This window comes from Notamacropus eugenii, chromosome 2 (assembly GCF_028372415.1).
Source record: "Notamacropus eugenii isolate mMacEug1 chromosome 2, mMacEug1.pri_v2, whole genome shotgun sequence".
NCBI classification, from domain to species: domain Eukaryota; kingdom Metazoa; phylum Chordata; class Mammalia; order Diprotodontia; family Macropodidae; genus Notamacropus; species Notamacropus eugenii.
Window position 1 is genome coordinate 536,029,924 of NC_092873.1, and position 22,719 is coordinate 536,052,642.

The following is a 22,719-nucleotide window of genomic DNA, read 5'->3' on the forward strand; positions in this document are numbered from 1 at the left end:
AGTACAAGAATCCAAAGGACAACAATATTAAAAAGAATTAGCTGCAAAGAAAAGTAGTGATTCTGGACAGTCAAGGCTGAACTATGTCTCTCCCCCCAGGCTCAGGAGAGAGGTGCACCCTAGGACTGTCATTCATTCCTTGCTATTCATTCATTCATTCATTCATTCCATAAGCAAGCCTTCCTTAAGTCCCTACAATGTATGAGACATGGTTAGGCACCAGAGGTAGCAAGAAAAAAGCAAAATCATCTTTGCCCTCAGGGAGCTCACCTTCTATTGGAAGAAAAAGTGTACAAACCAATAAGTAGATGCCAAGTGGATACTGATTAAATCCAAAGCAATTCTGAAGAGCACTAGAAGGGGGAGGAGTCTGGGGTTGGCCCTGAGTAATAGGGAGCCCTGGAGATGGAGCTGGAAACGGAGTCATGGATCCCCACCCACAGGCACCAAGGGATGCCAGCTGAGGCAGGAGATGGAACTTCCCACTGAGGCACAAGACAGAGGCTGGGTTTGCTTGAACAAAGTTTGTGGTGGGGAGTAACAGGGAATGAGTCAAGAAGGGTGGGATGCAAAAGACTGCAAAGGGTCTTTTGGTTCTTGAATCCCTCTTTTAATTTGTTAGAAGGAAGGGCACAGTGGTAGAGGGGCTGAATGCATATCGGCCGTAACATGGATGACATAGTGATAACAAACGTTATATCTCCTTAAATTTGATGGTGCAGAAAAGGGAGTATTGATAAACACAGGGACCAAACAATACCCGCTAGAAGAGATGGCCACCCACTATCCCCTCCCCCATGACCACTCGTATCCATACTTGTAGCACGGAGAAGCTCCCTCGATGTTGACAAATCCAAAATATCCATTCTTGCCTCCCAGCCGGGCCCCTCTGCGATGCTTAAACTCACAGCATGAGCTCAGCCTGTCCAGCTGCATCCCATTCAGGAAAAATGTGAGGCTGAAGGGGAAGCCATAATGCCGCCTGGAAATGAACTGGAATGTTTCTGGAAACAAAGAGAAAAACAAGCATGAAAGAGCCATGGAGGAGGCCTCCAGGTTGGCTTTCTGTCACAGGAATACTCCAAGGGACTTTGGAACACCTAGTCTTAAATTATTTTTTAAATTATCTATGGAATCATCATACGATCACAGAAGCTGGGTGGTGCAATGGATAGAGCCCCAGGTCTGGAGTCAGGAAGATCAGAGTTCAAATCTGTGTGACCCTGGGCAAATCATTTCACCTTTTTGCCTCAGTTTCCTCACCTGTAAAATGATCTGGAGAAGGAAATGGCAAATTGCTCCAGTGTCTTTCCCAAAAAAAACCCCAAGTGGGGTCACAAAGAGTCAAAAGTGACTAAATTGTCTGAACAACAACAAAAAAAACAAGGGCCTAAGAAGCCTAAAGAACTAGCTTAGGAGTGAAGATTCGAACCCAGGACTTCTCCACTTCTCTCTTTTCTACTGTACCCCAAGTCTGAGAAATTCTGTTCTGGACATCGAGACAAGGGGCTCAAAGGCCCAGGGGAGCTGGAGCCATGCCCCAATACAAACAGGTTCCCTCCACCACCTTCACGACTGTCCCACACAGTGTGAAGCAAGCACCATTCAGGGGCAGCTCCATTTCCTATGCCTTCAATTTCAGGAAGGAGTTGAGCCAAAGAAGGGGTCAAGAGTGAGACACGGCAGGATCCTTGACCTCAGACTGAAAGGGACTGAGTGCAGATGGAGGAAGAGCATTTCACTGTGCCTCAAGGCCTCAGTGATGTGGAGACCTGACAGGGCCTGAGCCCACCACTTCCCCAAGCAAGGAACTTCCAGATGAGGAAATGCCCTGTACCAAAGTAAAAGGTGGTCAGTACCTTCTATGCACCTGTTGTGTTAGAGCTGTCCAGAGCACTGACCAGGGAAATGGTCAGTGTCAGGTCCGTGGGCAGTGAGGGTCACATGGGCAGTAAGGTCACAGTTCTTGAGTCTCCCCTTCACAAGGCCAGCTGTCCAGCCACACTCAGACTCCTTCTCTCTTGTCAACTCAGCTATGACAGTTCTCTCACTGCAGTCCTATATCAACCATGGGGCTTTATGAAGCCCTACCAGGTGCTGGCACTGCACTGAGCAAGGTCTGCTTCCCAGGGGTGGGGGTGGGGTGGGGTGGGCCCACTGCCTCCAGTCTTTACCAGTTGGTCCTTTAAGTCTCTGTGGTCTCAATCTTGGCCCTGCCACATAGAAGCTATCCCTTGAGATTGCCCCTGCCATAGGACAGCACTGGGCTCAGCCCTTTGGGAAATAGCAAAGAAAATGCCAAGGTAGTACAGAGTCAGTGACAGGCCAAGTCTTGCCCTCAATCAGTTTACCATCTAATTGAAAAAGGAGACAACACATATATATCAAGATGAAAAATGAGAGGGCAGCCAACAACCTGCGATGGTGCATGAGTCACTGCCCAGCTGCCTAGTTCCATACTCCTGATGGTCAGAGGGAAGCAGAGAAGAATCCAAGGAGGAGATAGAATTGATTTGGGGCTTAATGGATGAGTGGTGTTGATAAGCAGGAGGAGCTGACATTCCAAGTGAGAAGCACAGTCTAAGAAAAATGAGAGAGAAGGCATCAAATCTGCATGAGTGTGCATGGACAATAAGGAGATACAGCAGACCAGAGGCATCTCCCAAAGTTTCGTACATGGGAAGCATCAGAACTGGGGGGAGCTTCCGAGAGCTGTACATTTCAGTCCTCCAGTGGTCAGCTGGTTACCTCTCCTGGCATCAGAAACGCACCCATCTAAATCTCTTTGCCTTCCCTTCCCAACATTCCTTTCTTTGTCAGTTTGAAGTGACAGGAAGAAGGTGGTCTTGTCAGAGGTGGGAGGCCTGGTGAGGAAGACCAGACAGAAGGTTCTGACTCTAAGCAGCAGGAAAGAGAGAGCCTCTGAAGGCTGCTGAGTAGGCAGGCTGAGAGCCATGATCAAGGAAGGTCATCTTCCTCAGTAATGTGCTGTGATGTGGATTTGAGATCTGGAGCCTGAGAGATCTGAGAGTTCAAGAGGTGACTGGAGAGAGGGGCAGGTGAGGTAGACATGAGGGCTCAAGCACTCAGGACACACAGGCGATGGAAGACAGATTGAGAGGGAAAAATCCACCAGGTTGAGGGAACTGACTGACTATGGGGGTTGAATCCTAACAGAGCACACTGACAGCAGGGACAGGTCATCCATCTGACTCCTTCATTTTACACAGGAGACCACTGGAATTTAGAGAAGTGGAGGGACTTGCCCAAAATCAGCTTTGTAAGTGAGGGAGGTAAAAGAAGAGTCATACTTGTCTCCAAAGGTCTCAGTCTGGGGACAGGGGACATGACACCAGACTGACAAAGACAGGAAGGCTGGGAAAGGGAGCCCATGTCTGTATGTGCCTGTGCATGTAGTGTGTGTCTGTGTGTGTGCACACATGTGCATGTGTGTGAAGATTGAATTAGGCTTTAGGAAAGTTGAGTTTTAGGCAACAGCAAAGTATTCAAGTAAAAAGTTGGCAAAATGGAACTTGAGCTCAGGTAGAAGGACACCAGCAAGGAGTTAGTATTAAGATAATAGGAAAGGAGATCTGAGGTCTTGTAGTCTGATTCCCTCATTTTACAGACAGGGAAACTGAAGCCCAGACATGATATCAGAGAGGTGGTAACTGGCAAGGGCAAGCTTCATGTCCAGTGAGGGAGCAGCCAAGATGGGAGGAGAGAAACAGGCCATGCCACTCAGTTGTCCCTACAGTTCTTCCACCAAAGGCCCAGGAATCGGGCCTGACTGAAGGCGATCAGGAAATCTAGGGGGAAAGCACAGTGGGTCCCCCCAGAGGCAAGTACTCCAGGCAGGAGCTAAGCAGAGGAGCAGGCTGGAATTGGACTTGGAGCAGGGCTGGGACACAGCACAAATAGGGACAGTTCTAGCCAGAGATTTCATGACCAGTTGGAAAAGCCCAGTGTCTCTGAATGGGAGTTCAAGACAAGAGTAAGTCCATGAAATAACCAATGCCTGGGTCATAGGCATCCCTGACTCACAAGGGTTTCACTTGTTAAAAGAATTAAAATAAAAATGATATGGTCATTTCAAGATCTTTCAGAAAGGCTTTCACAGCAGCCAAACTTGGACAGGATGGCCTGCCAATGACTCTGCCATCTTCCCAATAGGCAACTAGGCATCGATATGGAGGGAGGGAAGGCTAAGGACAACTAGTCTCTTGTGTGAGGTAAAGAGTGGGACTGGGTTACTTTTTCTACCTGTATCCTCAGTACTTAGCAAAGTGTGCAACCCCTTGCAAGCACTTAGAAAACATTTTCTCATTCACTTTGATTAGAAAAGTACCAATGGAGAATATCACCGACCTGGAAGGACAGTCCCCTAATGCAACCGACTCACGATGCAGGTAGGGAAACAGAGCCATGGAAGTGAAGAAGTTGGCCAAGACCGGGCAGCTTTGTGCTGGTGGAGATGAGAACACAATCCCACTCTCCCCATTTCAAGTCTTTCTCCTCTGCCATTTTCTGTTTTTAAAATGACTCTCTATTCAACTTGTGAAAAATAGCTCATGACTGAGGGGGTAGGAGAAGTAACCATTTGAAAGCCCAGGACTGAAAACAAAGGGGTCAAGCACCATGATGGAAATAAAAGGTTATATCTTTTCATGGAAAAAATGTGCCTGTCATGTGACTATGAAATTATCTTACTGTGATATCCCATTAAAGGAACAAACCATATTCAGCCGCCCTGGACCAGCCAAACGATGCACTGATGGAAAGATCTTGTTTTTAACGGAATTGACTGCGCAGGGCGTTGAGCGCTGAATGAGCTGATCATGTTTCACCCAGTCACTCAGCATGGTCTGGGGAGAAGGGAAGCATCTTTTCAGCCCAGCTAAACCGATCTGATGGCAGAACCCGGAGTCGGCTCTGGCTTGTACAAGTTTTCAATTCTGAACAATTACTGTTCTGGCAATCAAGGGGCCCTCAAAGGTAAAATCCTCAGGGGAGCGGGATCCAATTATACCCATCTCCATCCTTCACCATTGTGGGAGTCTCTGTTAAGCTACAGCAAACAGCGGGGAGTCCTAGGATAAATCTGTGTGTGCTGGGTCACAGAGCAAAGGACTCTTCTTTCTTCTGTAACCTTAAGTCTGACTTCTGTCTCAGAGCCTGAGTACAGCACGCAGGAGAATTAATCCAGCTAAACCTTGGGCCTTCATTCATTGGTGTGCATCAATGTTGTCTGTAAATTTTCCAAAAGCCCCATACACATTCTGCTGAATAAAACATTATCTGCCATGCAAGGCTGGCTTAATTATATTAATTCCAATTTGAGCCTACAAACTGTTTTCAATAAGTCTTTTAATAGAGGTACTTGGAATTACATTTTGTGTTTGCATAACAGGAAGCAGGTGCTGGATGACTTGGCACTCCCGTGATACTCTTTGGGAGTGACTCGATATCCCCAGCAGAAGCCTTGGACATTTAAGGGAGCTGACATTCTCATCTCGTTTGGATCTCATGAGAAGTATGGAGCCTTGGCAGCTGCCACCATGTTCTGCAAGCAGGAGCTCAGGCTCAGACAGGTAGAGAGATTGGACATGGTCTCACTGCTAGTGTCAGCCTTAGCATTTGAATTCCTGTATATAAAAGCTCCCTGAGGGCAGGCACTGTTACATTTTCTCTCTAGATCCCTAGTTCATAGCACAGAGTGGCACTCAGGAGAGAGAGACAAGGATTGGACTTGTGATCTCACTGCTGCAGGGAACTCCCAGGTGAGGGAATTTCTACCAATGAAAATTGGCAGCTTTTCTGCCATCTGGTACCCTGAGAGATTAGGTGACTTACCCTGGCCACACACCCCATGTTCTCTAGCACCAGACTGAACCCCCTCCCCCAGGGTTTTTTGACTTTGAGGTTGGTTCTCTGCTCACTCTGCCATGCCTGGCAGTTACAGGGAACTCAATAAATAAATGCCTGATGATCAGTTCCTGACTCCAACTCAATTCTGAGCAGGACTGGATCCAGAAGTAAGGGCAACAGCATTCCCAGTTCTAGCTCCAGCTGACCAGGTGACCCTGGCAAAGTCACTGCCCCACTCTTCACTTTGGTTTGCTCAGATCCAAAATGAAAAGACTGGAAACATGACTGGTGGTCTCCTTTCAACTCAAATCTTCCATCATTGTAACATATATGAAAGAATTATCACTCTGTCAAGCTGAATTCTAATTCAAATATGTAATAGGATAAAATTCATATTGAAAATCCATAAAAGTATTTTGTATTTAGTTGAATTAAAAATAAAATGCTTTGTAGGCCCCAAAATGTTGACTTATTAACAGTCACACACATAAAAAACAATATTTAGTTACGTTACTTCTATTTAAACAAAACCTAGAAGACAGTTTTCCTCATCTGTAAAATGAGGAGATTAGATTAGATACCTTCCAACTCTAGATCTCTGATTTTATGGGGAAAGAAATCACTGAATTCAGTTTTTAGATCATAGGACCCTGATCTGAGAGCTAGAAAGGACTAAGAAATCATCGGGTCCAACCCAACCATTTAATAGATGAAAATATTGAGGCCTAAAGAGCTTGAATAAGTGTCCCAAGGTCACACAGGTAACACTGAGTGGAAGAACATGAAGGTCTTTGACTCCCCATCCCATGTCCTTTCTCCTGTGCTGCTACAACTTGGTCTCAGAATCACAAAAATCAAAACTTGTCAGGGTAGGGAATGGGCCTCCAGAATCACTGAGTCCTGCTCTTTCCTCCCCATAACAGCCCAATTCACAAACTGGGTGCCTAGTTTTTCCCGGGGGACCTCCAGGGAGAAGGAGTCCCTGCCATCATGCTCAGGCCCATTTCATCTTTTGATAGCAACCATCCATAGGAGCTTTTTTGTGACATTAAGTCTAAATTCACCACTTTCTTCTCACATTTAACCCAAAGTTGCAAACTCAATCCATTTCACTCTTCATTTTCCCCTTTTATTTTTTGTCAAGGAAAAGCTAGGATGACTGAAAGGAACAATTTTCCCCATTTCTTTCCTGCCCCACCATTACATGAAGAATGCCAAATCAGTAGAAAAGTTTCTATTTGAATGAATATCTGGAAACAAGTCCTTAAAGATGACATTCTTTCTAGACATATTTTCACAAATAAGCTATTAAAACTCGAATGTCTGAGAGAAGTAAAAGCACAGCTACAAGTTTCCATTTCACTCTTGTTTCACATGGCTGGATATGTGAGAGATATGTGGTTTCATCAGCACTGAGGAACTTCCAGTAGGAGAGCTTCCTCTGCCAACAGATTGTAACCCTAGAACATAGTACATAAATCTTCAAGAATCGCCCAGGGCTCAGAAAGGTTAGAATACTCGCTTATGGTCACAGAGCTCTCCTGAACCAGGGGGGCTTGAACCCATATCTTTCTGTCTCCAAGGCCAATCTTCTCCCTATTACAACACGTTAAAAACTCCAATGCACAGCTGACTATCTAAAGCCAGATACTGAGATTTAGTACATGAGAAATTGTGTCAGAGAGCAAGTGGCCTGGGGCTAACTATGATCAAGTCATGATGGAAATAAGACAGAAAGCAGCATACATCCCAGACCCCAGACTTGCCCACCATACATGGGGCACATTTCACAGTGATATTCATCAGGTTTGTGATTTGAGGTCAAGGTAGAATCTACAGAGAACCAACCATCATCCTGGCATATTTCTCTCTGAATAAGGGATGGTATCTTTCCCAATGGCAGCCCCACCAGGAACTATGGCCTTCTAAGACAGCTTAGTCCTGCAACCTTTGGATAATCTCCTCCTTGAATTAACCTATTACCTGCTTAAATCATGCCACCTTCTTTCTCAGACAGTCCAGCAAAGTCATTGCTGCCTTAATTCTACCTGCTAAGAAGCAGTAAATCCCTATTTGCTTTAAGGCAGGAAGTCCATAAATCCCAGGATGTGCTCCTGGAGCAGGGCCAGTTGTTTTTGTCTATACCCTCACCTCCAGCCCCTATGTGAGGACTCTCCCTAGTGGGACAGATACCTTTTTCAAGGAGTTTGCCTTGGAAGACACAAAGGTTTTCCCCGCCGCAGTGCTGCTGATAAATTTTGATCTCATCTCTGTAATCTGCATCATCATGATTCAGGTGCACACTCTTCCCCCAATAGATCATGGTGATGAAGGCATTACTGTGCAAAGAAGATTTGTGATATCTGCCTGGATCCTGGAATGAATCAAGAAAGCCCCCATTAACAAACCAACAAGATAAGGAGAGCCCAAAGTTCATCCTCCGTAGCTCTTGATGGCAGACCTAAGAAAGTTACTCTTTACTACCCAATAAAATGAAGCAAAACCTACTTTTCTTTTAGAAAACTAATCTGTCTTTTTAGGCAAGATGAATTCCTTTGAACAACCACACCCAATCAATGCTTCTTTGGTGGATTGGTGGGTTAGACATTCATGAAGCTCTTTTCAACTTGCAAATTCAGTGACTTTATAATATGAAGATCTCCGGAAGAAGGCAGCACCTAACCCCAAACCTTGACTTGACCCAAGGCTTTCAAAGGATGGAGATGAGCAAAGAGATCATTCCAGGCATGGGGGCCCATCTGTGCAAAGGAATTGAGGTGGGAAATGGGATAGCATTTATAGGTGAGCTGTAAAGTATGAGGTCCACCTACAAGAGATCGTGAGAATGATAAAATGGCCTGGTGGGGCATCACTCTAAGGTTGATCCCAGGGACACTGGTGAGCATGAATGGGCTGCCTTGTATGACACAGAGAGAAGAAGAAGCAGCATTGGAGTGAGAATGTGAGGAGCTACAGTGGCCACATGACAAGAGGTCAGTAGGATGTGAGCCTGTCCACATGCTCCCCACTGGCCTCATAGCACAAGGAAGCAAGCATTTATCAAGCTCTTACTGACTGTGCCAAATTGGACAAGATACAAGGAGGGAGATTTCACCCCCAAGAAGCTCATGTGCTAATGGGTGAAAAGGACATGTCAAGGGAGAGTTGGGCAATGTGGGGACTGAATACAAAACACTGTGCATAACTCAAAGTCCTTCCCTCTATTACCCATCTAGGTACTGACTTGTCCCCTCTGTTAGAAGGAACTCCTGACTGAAGGATTCTTCCATGGGTGACATTTACACCCACGGGGCCTGACCCCTACTAGATGCTTCAGAAATGCTCAATATAATTGATTTCAAGACAAAATGGTTGCCCTCAGCTCTGTGGGCGGACTCAGGATGGGCAGCCACAGATGACTTGGGATCTGCATTGTTTTAAGGGACTTCTATACTGATGAGATCACAGATCCACCACAGCATTTCAGTGTCTGAGGAGAATTATTTAATTCATCCATGAGGAATATCACATTGGGTGTGCCCAGGGATTGGCCGCCATAAGAAAGGGGATAAGGGAACAAGCTTTTATCAGACACCTTCTCTCTGAAATGTTATGAAAATATTGGAACTTTCTTCTCTAGTTTTCTATCAGTAGAATCTCAGTAGCAATTTCTGTTTACTGAGTAGGCAAAGTTATAGCTCTCATTCTTACTCCTGAATTTAGCATACAGTGAAAGTGAGAGAGAAGGCCATTTGGCTTCCTAGCAGACTGTGCCCATTAGCAGTTTACCTGGCTCTTAAATTTATTCCTGCCTCAGTATTTTGAGGGACTAAGTCTAACAAAATGTAATTAATGCCTCCCAAGAACAGAAAGAGAGACTCTTCAAGATGAGGGTCATATTTGACTGTGTCTCATTAAAAATCAACTTTCATGTTTGACCCAAAGGCAGATGCAGCAGAAACTTCTGACACTATACTAAGACATGAGTCAATCAAAGGAGTGGTTACTTTGGAAGTAGGTCTGGATTACTGGGTGGTTTTGATCCCAAGACTGGTTAAACAATTCTCTTCCTAAGGATGGTGAATGGACTGTCCAAGTGGACTGCTCACAGCCTGGACTTCTGTTGCACTGGAGTCAGCAATTACATTTAGAAAATTGATTCCATGTCTTTGCATTGGCCACTCTGCATATCATTACCCCAATTTTCTTCCTGTGCCCTTGAAAATCTAGCTCTACGCCCTGTGAATCTGCAAACAGATTGGTTCAGTAATTACCCTGTGAGGATCCGGGATGTTTGGGGCTGTGGTTGGACGGACTCTTCTCCTCCATGCCTCGATTCGACGTCTGTTGACCATCTTTTCATTTCTTGGAGACGGTGGGGGGGGCACAGGCATCAAATACTCATTAATGATGGGCAACTGATATGGAGCCACTCCATGGGAAATTTCTGAAAGGTTCTTCTGCCTTTCTCCCTGGAAACATATGTCCTCACATTAGAATTCATTTAAAAAAGGAGATAAAAACCACTCAGATTGAACCAACTCACACAAATCAATATATTCAATGTCTAGAAGTCCTTCTGATAGTCTGATCTTGAGTTCTAAGCCAGTTTCAGGTACCATCTTTGCCCCTCACTTTCTAGGTGACCCTGAAGAATTCCATCTCTCTGAATCTCAGATGTGTCAAAAGTCAAATGAGCAAACAACACCCACACAAGGGTACCTCCCAGGCCCATAACGAAGGTCACATTAGACCATGCAGACCCCAGTCTTGTGTGACTTAAAAATGAGACATCAAGCTGAGGATTCAGGTCTCGGTCTCACAGGATGATGACTTGGATGTCTCCCACTGGCACTAAGATTCTGAGACTCTACATTCTCTCACTTGGTGCATGTAGCTGTTGATCATACCCATCATTGCATCAGAATTATTAAGCCTTGTCTTCTCTCCTTGTCAATATAAAGGAAAGCATAGGAGAAAATCCAGTGGCCACGCTTTCTTGGCGATAGGGTAACTTCTTTCTGGGAACCAGAGACAGGGGAGCAGCCTAGCCAAATGCATTTAACAGACGTGAAAATTCAAATTTCTGATTTGCCAACTCATATATGTGGCCCTTTGGCCAATACTTAACCCACTGGTGGCCACATTTCAGTTTCCAGCCACTCCCCTGATGTGGTTGCGTACCTACACTAGGCAATCCAGAAGGAAGTATTGAGATCATGGGAGCCTATTCCCTTGAGGGTCAAGTATAGACTAACTCCTTTTTTTGGCATTCAAAGCCCTCCACAACCTGGTTCCAGGCTCTCTTACCAGCCTCATTATACAAACAACCCCTCCTCACACTCCTCAGACTAGCCAAAATAGCTTCCTACTATTTCCATCCCCAACATTCTATCTCTCACCTCCATGTTTCTGGATAAGCTGTGCTCAATACACACAATTCACACCCTAAGAATCCATACTTTTCTCCAAAGCTCAGTTTGAAGATATTCCTACATGAAGCCTTTCCTGATCCCCTCAGGTGTTGGCACATTTGTCCCCATTAGAATTTACCCTGTGTTTATTTTGAATGTGGAAAGGCTGCCTGAGAGAGACTGGCCTGCCCAGCTGGTCTCAGAGCCAACCTGTCTTCCCGATCCACCCTGGCAGTGTGCCCTTTCTTTCCCAGGGTTCATCCTCACACCTCGCTATGTCATAGAGAAGTTATCAACCTACAACCCGCACACCAAGGAAATCCTCAGATCAGACCCTCCAATGCACTTGCACATGGACAGGCTTGCCAACCCTGGGTAGAATGAGAGTGCCTTGAGGACAAGAGCAGAGTCACTCGTATTTTTGCATTCCTGGCACCTACTGCAGTGTTGTTTCCCAGGAAGTGCTTAATAGATGCCTGGTGACTGTTTTCTGCTTTAGCCATTTGTTGTCAGAATTGCTACTGGACATGGATTTCTCACAATATATTTTCACTATGAAGATGAAAGTTATCAATACCTTCCTATAAAGGACATGTGCCCATGAAAGGAACCACTGGTCATTGTTACTCTCTGTTCCCATTGGAGGCACAGTCTATACTTTAGGCAGGGCAATGGGACAGCCCAGAGTTGGAGGGGACTCTCAGGCATCACATAGCCCAACCCCCTAATTTGACAAAAGAAGAAACTGAGGTTCCAGATGTCAGAGCTGACAATCTTCCCAGGTGAGGGTTTCAACCCAACAGCCCTGACTCCAGGGCCTCTCCTCTTTCCTCTGTGCTATTCTGAGACCACAGTTTGAATCCTGGCACTCAATAACTTGTTATGATAAATAAGTAAATTCATTTTAATCCATGTTATCAACAAAATGGGGATACTAACACACCACTACCCCTCAGAGAAGCAAGAAGAAAACCACTTGTAAAATCGCAGGGAACATGATCCTTGAAAGAATCTGTGATTCCATCAGTGCAAGGCCACCTTGCACCCTCCCTCCCCTCAGGCAGATTCCTAACTCTCCCCAAGTTAGTAGGCAAGTTTTAGGAAGGGGCTAGAAGTACCACTGGTTCAGTAATAGTAAGAGTTAATTAATAAAAATTAGCATTATATTACATTGCTAAGATTCACAGAACACAACAAATATTATCAACTTTTTTATTATTTCCATTTTACAGATGAAGAAACTGAGGCAGAGGTTAAGCATGTGACCCCTACCCACATTATTGTCTGAGGCCAGATTTGAATCCAGGTCTGAACTCCTGCCCCTCCAGCTGACCAGATTCCCTGAGCTCAGGAGTGCCAGAGGCAGGATTTTAGTCCCAGTCTGTTAACTCCAAGCCTAGTCCTCTATCCAGTACACCATGAAAGCTCAAGTTCCTATGGAAACAGAAATTATCACAGTGCCCCCCCTCCCCACAGTGAGTGTTTAATAAATGCTTATTGGGGGACCAGCTGGGACAATAAAGAACAATGACCAGCACTTCCATATCAGCAGAAAATGGACAAAATCTTTGCTGTCCGTTCATCTGGACACTTAGCTCTTGGCTTCTGCCCATACGGAGAGAAAAACAATAGCCTGACATTCATTAAGGTCATAATGAGATTCCTTCTGTCCACTGGGGTGATTTCTTTGTGTGGATTTCACAGCACCCACATGTAACTAAATCTCCCACAGCGCACATTTCCTCAAAGGGACCCAAACCCACCCAATCCCTCCAATCCAAAGCAACGAGGATTTTCTTTGGATTTGTCCCACACATAAGGCTGCCATCATCTTACATTTATTTAGCTCCATCCCTAATGAATGGGCTAATTATTCCTCCCTGTTTCGGGATTTCCTAGTTTCTGACCTCCTCTTAAAATCATCAAAACATTATCACATCTACCCAAGTATGTGAGCAAAACCTAAGCCATCACTTCAGAAAGGCAACAAATCAGAGGACTGGGGATGATTCGCTGGCACTTGGCCAATGGAAAATCCTTATCCTTTCTTCATTGTTCACCTTTCTTGCAAGTCAAACGCCAAGCAATTTCATATGTTGATGGGAAACAAGATGATATTCGAATTGCATCTATTTCAGGGCTTCTGATTCCCTTGCTTTTGTGAATCTGTAGCACTCCTCCCTCTGGAGTTGCCCCTCCTCGATGCTGAGCCCAGTAAAGGGGACTAGTCTGCAGAGCCAGAGAACAGGTGGTCCCAGGAAATTTACAGCCAATGGTGCCCAACCCCAGGTCAAGGAGAGGGACACCAGCGGTCATGGTAGGGGCACTTTGTGCCTTGCTAGGCTAGACATGAGTCCACTCCTTCTGCTCTGTGAGGGCTGCCTGAAGCGTCATGTCAGAGGCAGGAGAGTAGGGAATGAGATCAATCACCCTCAGCTGGCCAGGAGAGGGGGGAGTAGTTCTGTCTTCTCTTGAGTCCACCCAAGTGCAGCCACCACCTCCCCCAACCATGAGTCCCAGGTCCAGAATTCCTCTCGAGTTTACTAAAGACTGGTCCTGCTGGATATTTAAGTCAAACACATCTGTTTGTTTCCACATCTCTGCTGTTTGCAAGCTACCACATTCACGGAGGAAATGAACAGACCTGAACTGGCCACATCTGGATCTCGAGTCCAGCTCCATGCACCTGCTGAGTTTCCCCAGATTTTAATACATGTGGTATGCTAATAATTATGTAATGTTTAGCTTATCAGTTCCAACAGTAAAAACAATTGCAAGGCATCATCCCAACATGTTTGGTTCTATGAAGAGTCAGCTCACTCTGCTGAGGTAACATGCCTAGGAAACCCTGAGCACAGCCAATTCAAAAAGGAGACTGTGCCTAGGCTGTGTTGGATGGGGGCTCACAGCTGGCCCTGTTCTGAATAAATCCACAAATCTCCATGCCTCAAGGTGAGGTGGAGCTGAGAGAAAGAGAGACAGACAGACAGAGAGACAGACAGAGACAGAGACAGAGAGACAGAGAGAGGAGAGAGAGAGAAGAAAAGAGAGACAGAGAGAGAAAGAGAGAAGCCCCTGGCACTCTGAAGACCAGAGTGGGACTGCTCAGCACATGTCCAGGACTTCTGCCCAGCAGAGTATGCACAAACTGCCAAGATGGAAGTGAGATGCCCCGGGGCCCAAATGAATTGAGTTAGACAGGATCAGAGGGTGGATGTTGATGCCCCCAGTGGCTAAAAATTTAATATTTGGAAACAGCACAGAATCTTTTTCTTTTACTTTGGGTGTAATTCTTCAAATGCCCTTCTCCTTATTTTTGGTCAGAACTCAGAACTCTATCCTAGGACACCACTTCTTTGTCTCTCTCTTTTCCTCTCACCCCCGCACCCCACCCCATGTCTCTGTCTCTGTAAGGATGTGATCTATACCTAAACCATAACTTCAGAAAGAATGGCCAAGTGCTTCCTTACTGAGCCACCCGGCCACTATAACAGTAGTTTCCTAAGTAGTCTCTCTGCATACAGGCTTTTGCCCTTTTCAATACATCTCCCACACAGCTGTGGCCCAATTAATATCCCCAAACTTAACTGTGAGCATGTCACTCTGCTGCTCAAGAACATTCAGCGCTTCTCTATTTCCTTTAGGATAAAGTGCAAGTGCCTCATTCACTATGTCTCATGCTCCACATGAGACATAGTGCTGGTACCTTTCCAGCTTCCTGTACATTACTGACCCTTCAGACAGATGTGCTATGCTTCAGGCAAGCGAGATGACCTCTTATTCCCCATATACAACATTCTATCTCCTCTCTCCAGTCCTTTGCACAGTGCCTCCCATAACTCCGTAGCCCCTTTTGATGTGCACCTATGGGAACCCCGCCTCCCTATCCTCAGCTCAAGATAAGATCCTACAAGAGATGCTTTGGATTCCCCTTTTGTGAGTGTCCCATCCAAGAAACTTGTAGTTACTTTGGATGTCTTATATTTTTATCTGTGGACATGCTGAACCACCATTATCAACCACCACTCAACTGAGACTGTCAGAAGATCTGGGTTTGAATCCAGCCTCAGACACTTAACTTTGTGTCCTTGGGAACTCCCCCCCACCATCTTCTCTCAATCTCATTTTGCCCATTTGTAAAATGAGAACAATAACAGCCCCTATGCCCCAGGGCTGTTGTGATGAAGGAAGGAGGTACTGCATGGAAAGCATCTGAGAAAACCTTTACAAATCTATGCTAAGGGTGGTTATGACCCTCATCATCCTGGGTCTGACACATAGTAGGTATTTCATAAATGCTTACCAGATTGAAGAGCAAAGGATTATTTTTCAATAACCCAGAAATAGTAGGATTTCCATTCCTAGGGAGCTTGACTGACACTACTAAAACCAAATTTAGATGAACTCTATTATTTTACAAAGGTTTCTAAGACTTCAATGCTTTCCAAAGCATTAGGAAACATTCCTCAAGGAAGTGCCTCACCCCACTGGGAAATCGACCCTCTATCTCCGCCTGAGACGGCTTTGACTTGGACATTGACGTTGACTTGATTGTCGCACCCGCTGCCTGATGATTGAGGATAGGCTGCAGCCGACTTGGTCGTTGCTGCATGTTTGCTGGGGCAGTGCTGGGTCTTCCTGGGGTAGTATGTGGCCGAGAGAGAGCCTAAATAATCAGGGGGAGAATTTGGCTTAAATTAGAATCTAGATACAGTTCCAAAACCAATTAACAGCCCAACAAATTGCCTAGAGTAATTAAAGTTGGGTTTTTTTTTTAACTGAACAGATTAAACTTTAATTATATCCTTCCATTATACCCCCTTGTGACCCAAAGTATTTGTTCCAACAGTCGGTGCTAGCGTTCTCTGCATAAGCAGATGCAACAACCGCAGAGGATTCTAAACAACGGAGATGCTCTCTGATACCTTTCGGTATTTTTATTCATCCTGTAAACCCAGCGACAATATTGAATCTTGGCTGGGAACAGGATGGCTGACAGGCATGCTCCATAAACACAGAAGAGCAAGATGTTCAGATTTTGGAGCCCAAAGGACTGTCCGAAAATTAATCCTTTTCTGCTAAAATGTCATCAACGTAAAGGATTCTAGTGGACTCTCAAAGTCACAAATCTGTCCAGGACCAGAGGCATGCCAGAGTCTGTGTCTAAATCAAACTTCAGAGTCTGATCTTCTACAGCGTGTCTGACTAGTGGTCATCCAGTTTTGGCTGAGGGCACCCTAGAAGCCAAAATGAAAAACCCAGCCCTTTGGCCCGGACAGTCTTTCAAGCTCTCCAAGACAATCGTTACTATAATAATCTGTGCCCTGCATCTTCTCTTGCCTAAACATCTTCAGTTCTTTCCCATGAGCCACCCAGCCCTATCCTGAGAAGAGAAGAGCTCCAGAAGGACCGAATCTCCTGCGGGACAACAGTGCTGTCCTCTCAGAGTTTGGTGAACTGAGTTGACTTCAAGAATCAACACCATCAAGACATGTAAGTGACCTACACGGATGCTTGGCAAGACTCAAGTCGAAGTGCATGTACGTTGGGCAAGCCAGCACGCTGAAGCAGGGTGTACAGGTGACCATGGCCACAGGGTGGCCCAGAGACCCCAAAGAGCTTCTGTGTGCCAAGGCTGCTCTGAGGATCCAACGGGATGCTGTCTGTAAAGTGCTTAGCGCACAGTAGGCACTATATAGATGGTTCCTACTGCTATGACTACTGCTAACGTTATTATCATGACTAATTAGCACAGTGCCTGGCACACAGTGGGCACTATAGAAATGCTAATTGCTGTTGTTCTATTTCCTGGAACACAGTAGGTTCTATACAAACACTATTTGCTATTATTACTTATTACTCTATAACTATCATTATTATAGAATTATCATGAACATAGTGCCTGACACCTTTGTTCAGTCATGTCCCTTCATGACCCTATGGGCCATTCTCGTGTCAACACTGTCCATGAGATTTTCTTGGCGGAGATATAAGAACGGTGGGCCATTTCCTTCTCCAGCTCATTTTACAGATGAGGAAACTGAGGCAAACAAGGTTAAGTGACATGCCCAGGGTCACACAGCTAGTAAGGGGTCTGAGGCCAGATTTGAGGTCAGGTTTCCCTGACTCTAGGCCCAATGTTCTCCGTCCTACTCAGCCTAGCTGCCTCCACCTGACGTATAAGAAGTGCTGCGTAAATTCTAAATATTATTACCATAATCATTCTTTCTGAAAAGTGCCCAGCATGTAACGGGATCTACATAAACACCAGTTATTAGCATTATCACCATGAGCACGATGCCTGGCACCTCACAGGGACTCTGTAAGTGCTATTGTTATGGAAGTAGTGGTGGTGGTGATCAACATTTCCTCAGGAATCTTACTAACTTCGGAAGGAGGCAGCTGACCAGCAGTGTGGCCGTACGTTACCAGTGTGAACACTTGTTTGAATGTACTTGTAACAAGGGAGGATCCTGGGGGGGGCAAGAGGGAAGGGAAGACATCTCCTAGGGATGGTGATGGGCAGATATAGATATAGAGAGATTATGTGTATATGTATATGGACACATATACGTATGTATGTGCATATATGAATATATGCATACATATACATATGTGTATATGTGAAAGAAAATAATTCAGGGACTGACAGAGGTCCCAGAGTAAGGAACAGCCATGTTGACTCTTTTGGGTGTGGTCACTGCTGGTGGCTAGATGAGCAGATCACCGAATAAAAAGACTCCCAAGCAGGGGAAGTGGGGTGGCCATGCATGGTGACTCACAAAAGGGAGCTGTGTGATACAGTGGATAGAGAGTTAGGCCTGGAGTCATGAAGTACCAAATCCAGCACATTTAGGGTTCAGGTTTGGACAAATAAATGAATCGTTTACCTCAGTTTTCTCTTCTATAAAATGGTTGTAGTGAGGACCCAGTGACACTTAGTTCAGTGAGCCTGGCACATGACACCACACAAACGTTAGCTACAATAATTGATATCACCATAATATTATTATTACAACAGGACAAGGAAGACCACTGAGAATTTGGTTCCATGCTGCCTTAAGCACAAGTCATATGGAGGGGCAGTCCCTGGGTTAGTTAAATAGTTCTTTAACTTCTACTACTTCTACTTATGCAGGTATTAAGTCCCGAGAAAAAGAGAAATTCATAACGCAGTACAGGAATTCTTAATCATTTGGGGTCTCGTCGACTCTTTCGGCAATCCAGGGAACCCCATGACCCACTTCCTGGAGTACTATTTTCATATACACTAAAAATCAAGGTGGAATTTTTCCTATCCAAGTTTGCAGATCCACTGAAATTGATCCCAAAGGATTCCTATATCACAGGTTAAGAAGCCTCAGAGAGAATAAGGCAGGAAGTAGTCGAGTAGGATTGATCAAGCTTCTCTCATATGCTAAGCAATGTGCTGGGTACCGAGGAAACAAATACAACGAATGAAAGAATCCTTCCTCTTTGCCACATCTGTCTATATTAACAAGGCCAAATCCCTTTGGCTGTGATCTACTCACTCTAGTCTGTGATTATAGGATTGCTTTGGAGTCACCATAGAAATAATTATAAAACATTCTATACTGAAAGCAGTGGTAGAAGAGAGGATGGTGGAGAGTCAGAGGATCTTGGTTGAACTGGCAGGTCTGCCATGTACAGCCCATGTGACCTGGAGCAACAGCGGACAAGGAACTCAGAAAAAACCTATCATGGAAGAACGCATGGACTTTGGCCATGAACACGACCTGCCTGGCTCTCCATACTGTCCACTTTTGATTGCATTTGGGGCTCCTTCAGAGGGACCATGGTCAGACTCTGACAATACCCATCTGGGCAAGCAGCTGTGAGCTGGCCCAACAGCTGTGAGCAGAGCAATATTGTAGGTCTCCATCTGAAGCCATCTACAGACAACTACGTTTGGACGTCTCCCTCTCTATTATGTTGGCATAAGCAGGAGTCCGATAAACCAGTGACCCTGGAGAAAGTGCTGATAGAACATGACCTGAAGGAGATAACCTGGAGATGACCAAGTCAGCTTAGCATGACAGTTCTTAGTAAAGAGGTCTTTGGGGATAAATATTCCAAAACCACACTGCACTTTCATGGAGATCACGCAGCTGAAACTGGATGTGCTGATGACCAGCAAGCTTACATGTGATTAGAAGCAAATGTAAGAACTCTGTGTTGTTGCTTTTTTAAAAATTTTATTAGATTTTGCTTTAAACCAAAAATGCCCACAATTGTATAAGGGATCATAGGACCACAGAGGCAGGTAGAAGGAACAGGAGAGGCCACATAGTCCATTCTCCTCATTTTACAGATGGGGAAACTGAGGCCATGAGAATATAAGTGACTTACTCAAGTCACAGAGGTAGTGAGAATTAGAAAAAAGATCGAACCCAAGGTGACCCAAAATCTAAGCAATCAGGTGGTTGACCATAACTGACCAGATGCAGTTATCCTGGGCAGGTCACATCCAGAAAGCTCTAGAGCCATATTTTAGGATGCACATTGATGAATTGGAGGCATCCAGAACCAAAGAGCTAAGGATCAAGCTATATGAGATGGATTGGAGGAAACTAAGAATATTCACCAAGGAGAAAGGCAGGTTCAGGTGAACAAGGTGGTTCTCTTGGGAATTAGAAGGGCTGCCCTGAGGAACATGGATGAGATGTTCTCCTTGTCTCCAGAGACCAGTGCCAAGATAAATGAACAACAGGTGGTCAGTTAGTCACTCAATCCAGAGGCATTATGAAACATCTACTATGTTTGAAGCACTCTGCTAAGCCCCAGAGATGCAAAGAAAGCTTAAAACAATTCCTACCCACAGAAGTTCACATTCTAATGACAGAGACATGTTAGTAACCGAGTATACACAAGATATATACAGAGTAGAAAAAAGATATCTCAGGTAGGAAAGTATCAGCATGCAGGAGGGCCTTCTGCACAAGGGATGCAAAGTGAAATCTAGAGGAAGCCTGAGAAACTAAGAGGCTGAGGTGAGAAGGGACAGCATTCCAAGAAATAATTTCCCTAGGAGTCACATAATTACTAGGTGGCTCAGACAGAATTTGGATCCAGATCTTCTTGACTCAAGGTCCAGCATTCTATCCACTACCTAGTGGTTACCCTATTCTACATATAGACATAGACATATTATGTGTGTGTATGTACGTGTATATATAGTACAAAAATATAGACAGGTATACACACACAATTTCCATATATGTAGAAATAAGAGATAACATGATGGAGTAGAGAAAGAGCTGGCCCAGGAGTCAGAAGGGTGTGGGGTCATGTCTAACCTCTGCCATAGAGCAACTGTAGGACCCTGGGCAAGTCCCATGATTCTTTGGGGTCCCAGGTGGGTCTCTAAGACTATAAATGGGAGAAGAGCTGCCCATCTGCTTTGAATGATAGCGCTTCCCTCTCAGTGATCCTTATACCAAGTCACACTCACACACACACACACACACACACACACACATACCACACATATGCATGTACATGTTCAGAAAAGGCTATACTTAGGACTTCTGTGATTGGGCAAGTAACTCTCTCAGCCAAGGTTGTTCTACAGTCTATGATCCGCAAGAATTGCCTAGAGCATGAAGAGGTTGGTCTGCTTTGGGATCTCATGAGTTTTGGCTTATCATTCAAAAATATTATTTGGAGAAGTAGCCCAGAGGTTTCTCCAAATGTACAGGACATGAAAATGGCCAAGGACCCCTTGTTTAGGGTGGGCCTAGATCCCTGGGACTTGGGAAGACATCCCTCACGTTCCTAGACAGCTAGACAGTTCCTAGACAATGAATTAGCAGAGAGCTGGCCTTGTTGAAGCTCTGGGGAGCCCATTTGGACTCGGTATAAAGAGAAAAGGTGCTTGGAGCCATCAGAGAAGTGAGTCAGCCTCCTCCCCAGGCAGCGAGCCCCTCCCCACTGGAAGTTTCCAGGCAAGGCTGGATGACCACATGCTGAGGTCGTAGGTAGAGGACCTGAGTGAGAGTAGGGAGAGGTGGCTCCCTCTGCCGCTGTATCCCTGGTGTGTAGCACAGTGTCTGACATACTTTAATGATTAGTAAATGTTTGTTAAAATGAACCGAATCAAACTGTGGCAGGATTTGGACCGGCAAACTGCCAGAATCCTCACAGTCACCTACATTTATGTGGTGTCAGGAGACCCTCACAGTCCAAGCTTCTATTTTCCATCATTTTTTCAATTATTTCCAGATTTCTGCTACTTGCTGACCTCCTGGACAGAACACAGACTATTCACCAAAGGTTTTCAGCTAGAAACTAGTAAGGGTTAAAGGAAGAGATAGAAATCTCTTTCAAGAGATTTCTTCTTTTGCCCCCTTTCCAACCCAAGTGACAACCCTAAATTCAAGCTGGATTGGGTGGCTGAGATTGACTCTCTTTCCTGCCTAGTGGCTGATCAAAGGCTACACAGACATAGACAGATCTGGCTGGCCCAGGAAGGGAGCTGAGGAGTAGAGGTCTTGGGATTTACATGATGGCCCCAAGCCCATTTGCTTTTTCTCGGTTTCCCTTTGCTTTTCCTGGTAACATTCCACTTCTATAAATGCTGTCTAAACCCAGGAGTCATTGCAATGAGGAAACAGAGTATTGGATTTCATAGCAGAATACAAAAGATGAGTCAATGGGGACTTACCACACCCATGTTAGCAAAGATGGTGCATTTGTGAAGACATATTCCTTTGGTTAAAGTACCCTTAGCTACCTCCAAGCAACTAACTTTAGCTAAGGAAGTTAACACAGCCCTAGGACAGAGTCCCAGTTACATTCAACAAGACATGTCCCCACTGTGACTCCCCCTGAACCTCAAACCCTAATAGCCCCGATGTCTGACCAAAACATCCTCCAGCTTCTATTATATGACTCTAAACACACCCCCAATCACCTCTAATTTTATAATTGTTTTAAGCTTTTTAATCGAAAACGCAAATAATTAATCCTATTTCTTCATGATTAGACCTTTGATTTTGTTTGAAAGAAGACCTCAAATGGATCCTGGAACGGTGAGTCCTGGTGCAGCCCTGTGCACAGGCACCTACAGTCTCAAAGCCACAGAGATCTGAGTTTAAACTTATATCAAGGGGAGGATGGGGCAATAAATCTGTAATACGGGTCTAACGATCATCTCTATGCTGATCATTTCCAGCCCCAGTCTCTCTCCTCCCCACTGGTCTCACATCACCAACTGCTTTGTAAACATCTGGAGCTAAATACCTGATAGACCTCTTGAACTTCACTTTTTCCAAAGGCCGTGTTCACCAGCTTTACTCTCCAACCCTCTCCTTTTCCAGATTCCCCATCATCATCTCAGTCAAAGCAGGTTCTAAATTTCAAAGTCATTGCCAATTCATTCTTTGCCCTCATCTCACAGATCGGATCTGTTACTAAC

General features: G+C 45.1%; 1 protein-coding gene across 4 annotated transcripts in view; it reads right to left on the minus strand.

Moving 5' to 3' along the window:
• ERICH3 (glutamate rich 3) overlaps nucleotides 1-22,719 on the minus strand; it is a 135,210-nt gene that overhangs the window by 67,678 nt on the left and 44,813 nt on the right. For 3 of the 4 annotated variants that reach the window (XM_072649854.1, XM_072649856.1, XM_072649855.1), the window contains 4 exons: nucleotides 15,766-15,948; nucleotides 10,143-10,340; nucleotides 8,062-8,242; nucleotides 818-1,004 (listed from right to left, as the gene is read on the minus strand). In XM_072649854.1, the coding sequence (XP_072505955.1) occupies nucleotides 818-1,004; nucleotides 8,062-8,242; nucleotides 10,143-10,340; nucleotides 15,766-15,948 (749 nt within the window). The remainder of the gene's footprint in view (nucleotides 1-817; nucleotides 1,005-8,061; nucleotides 8,243-10,142; nucleotides 10,341-15,765; nucleotides 15,949-22,719) is intronic. The other variant, XM_072649857.1, reaches the window with a different exon arrangement.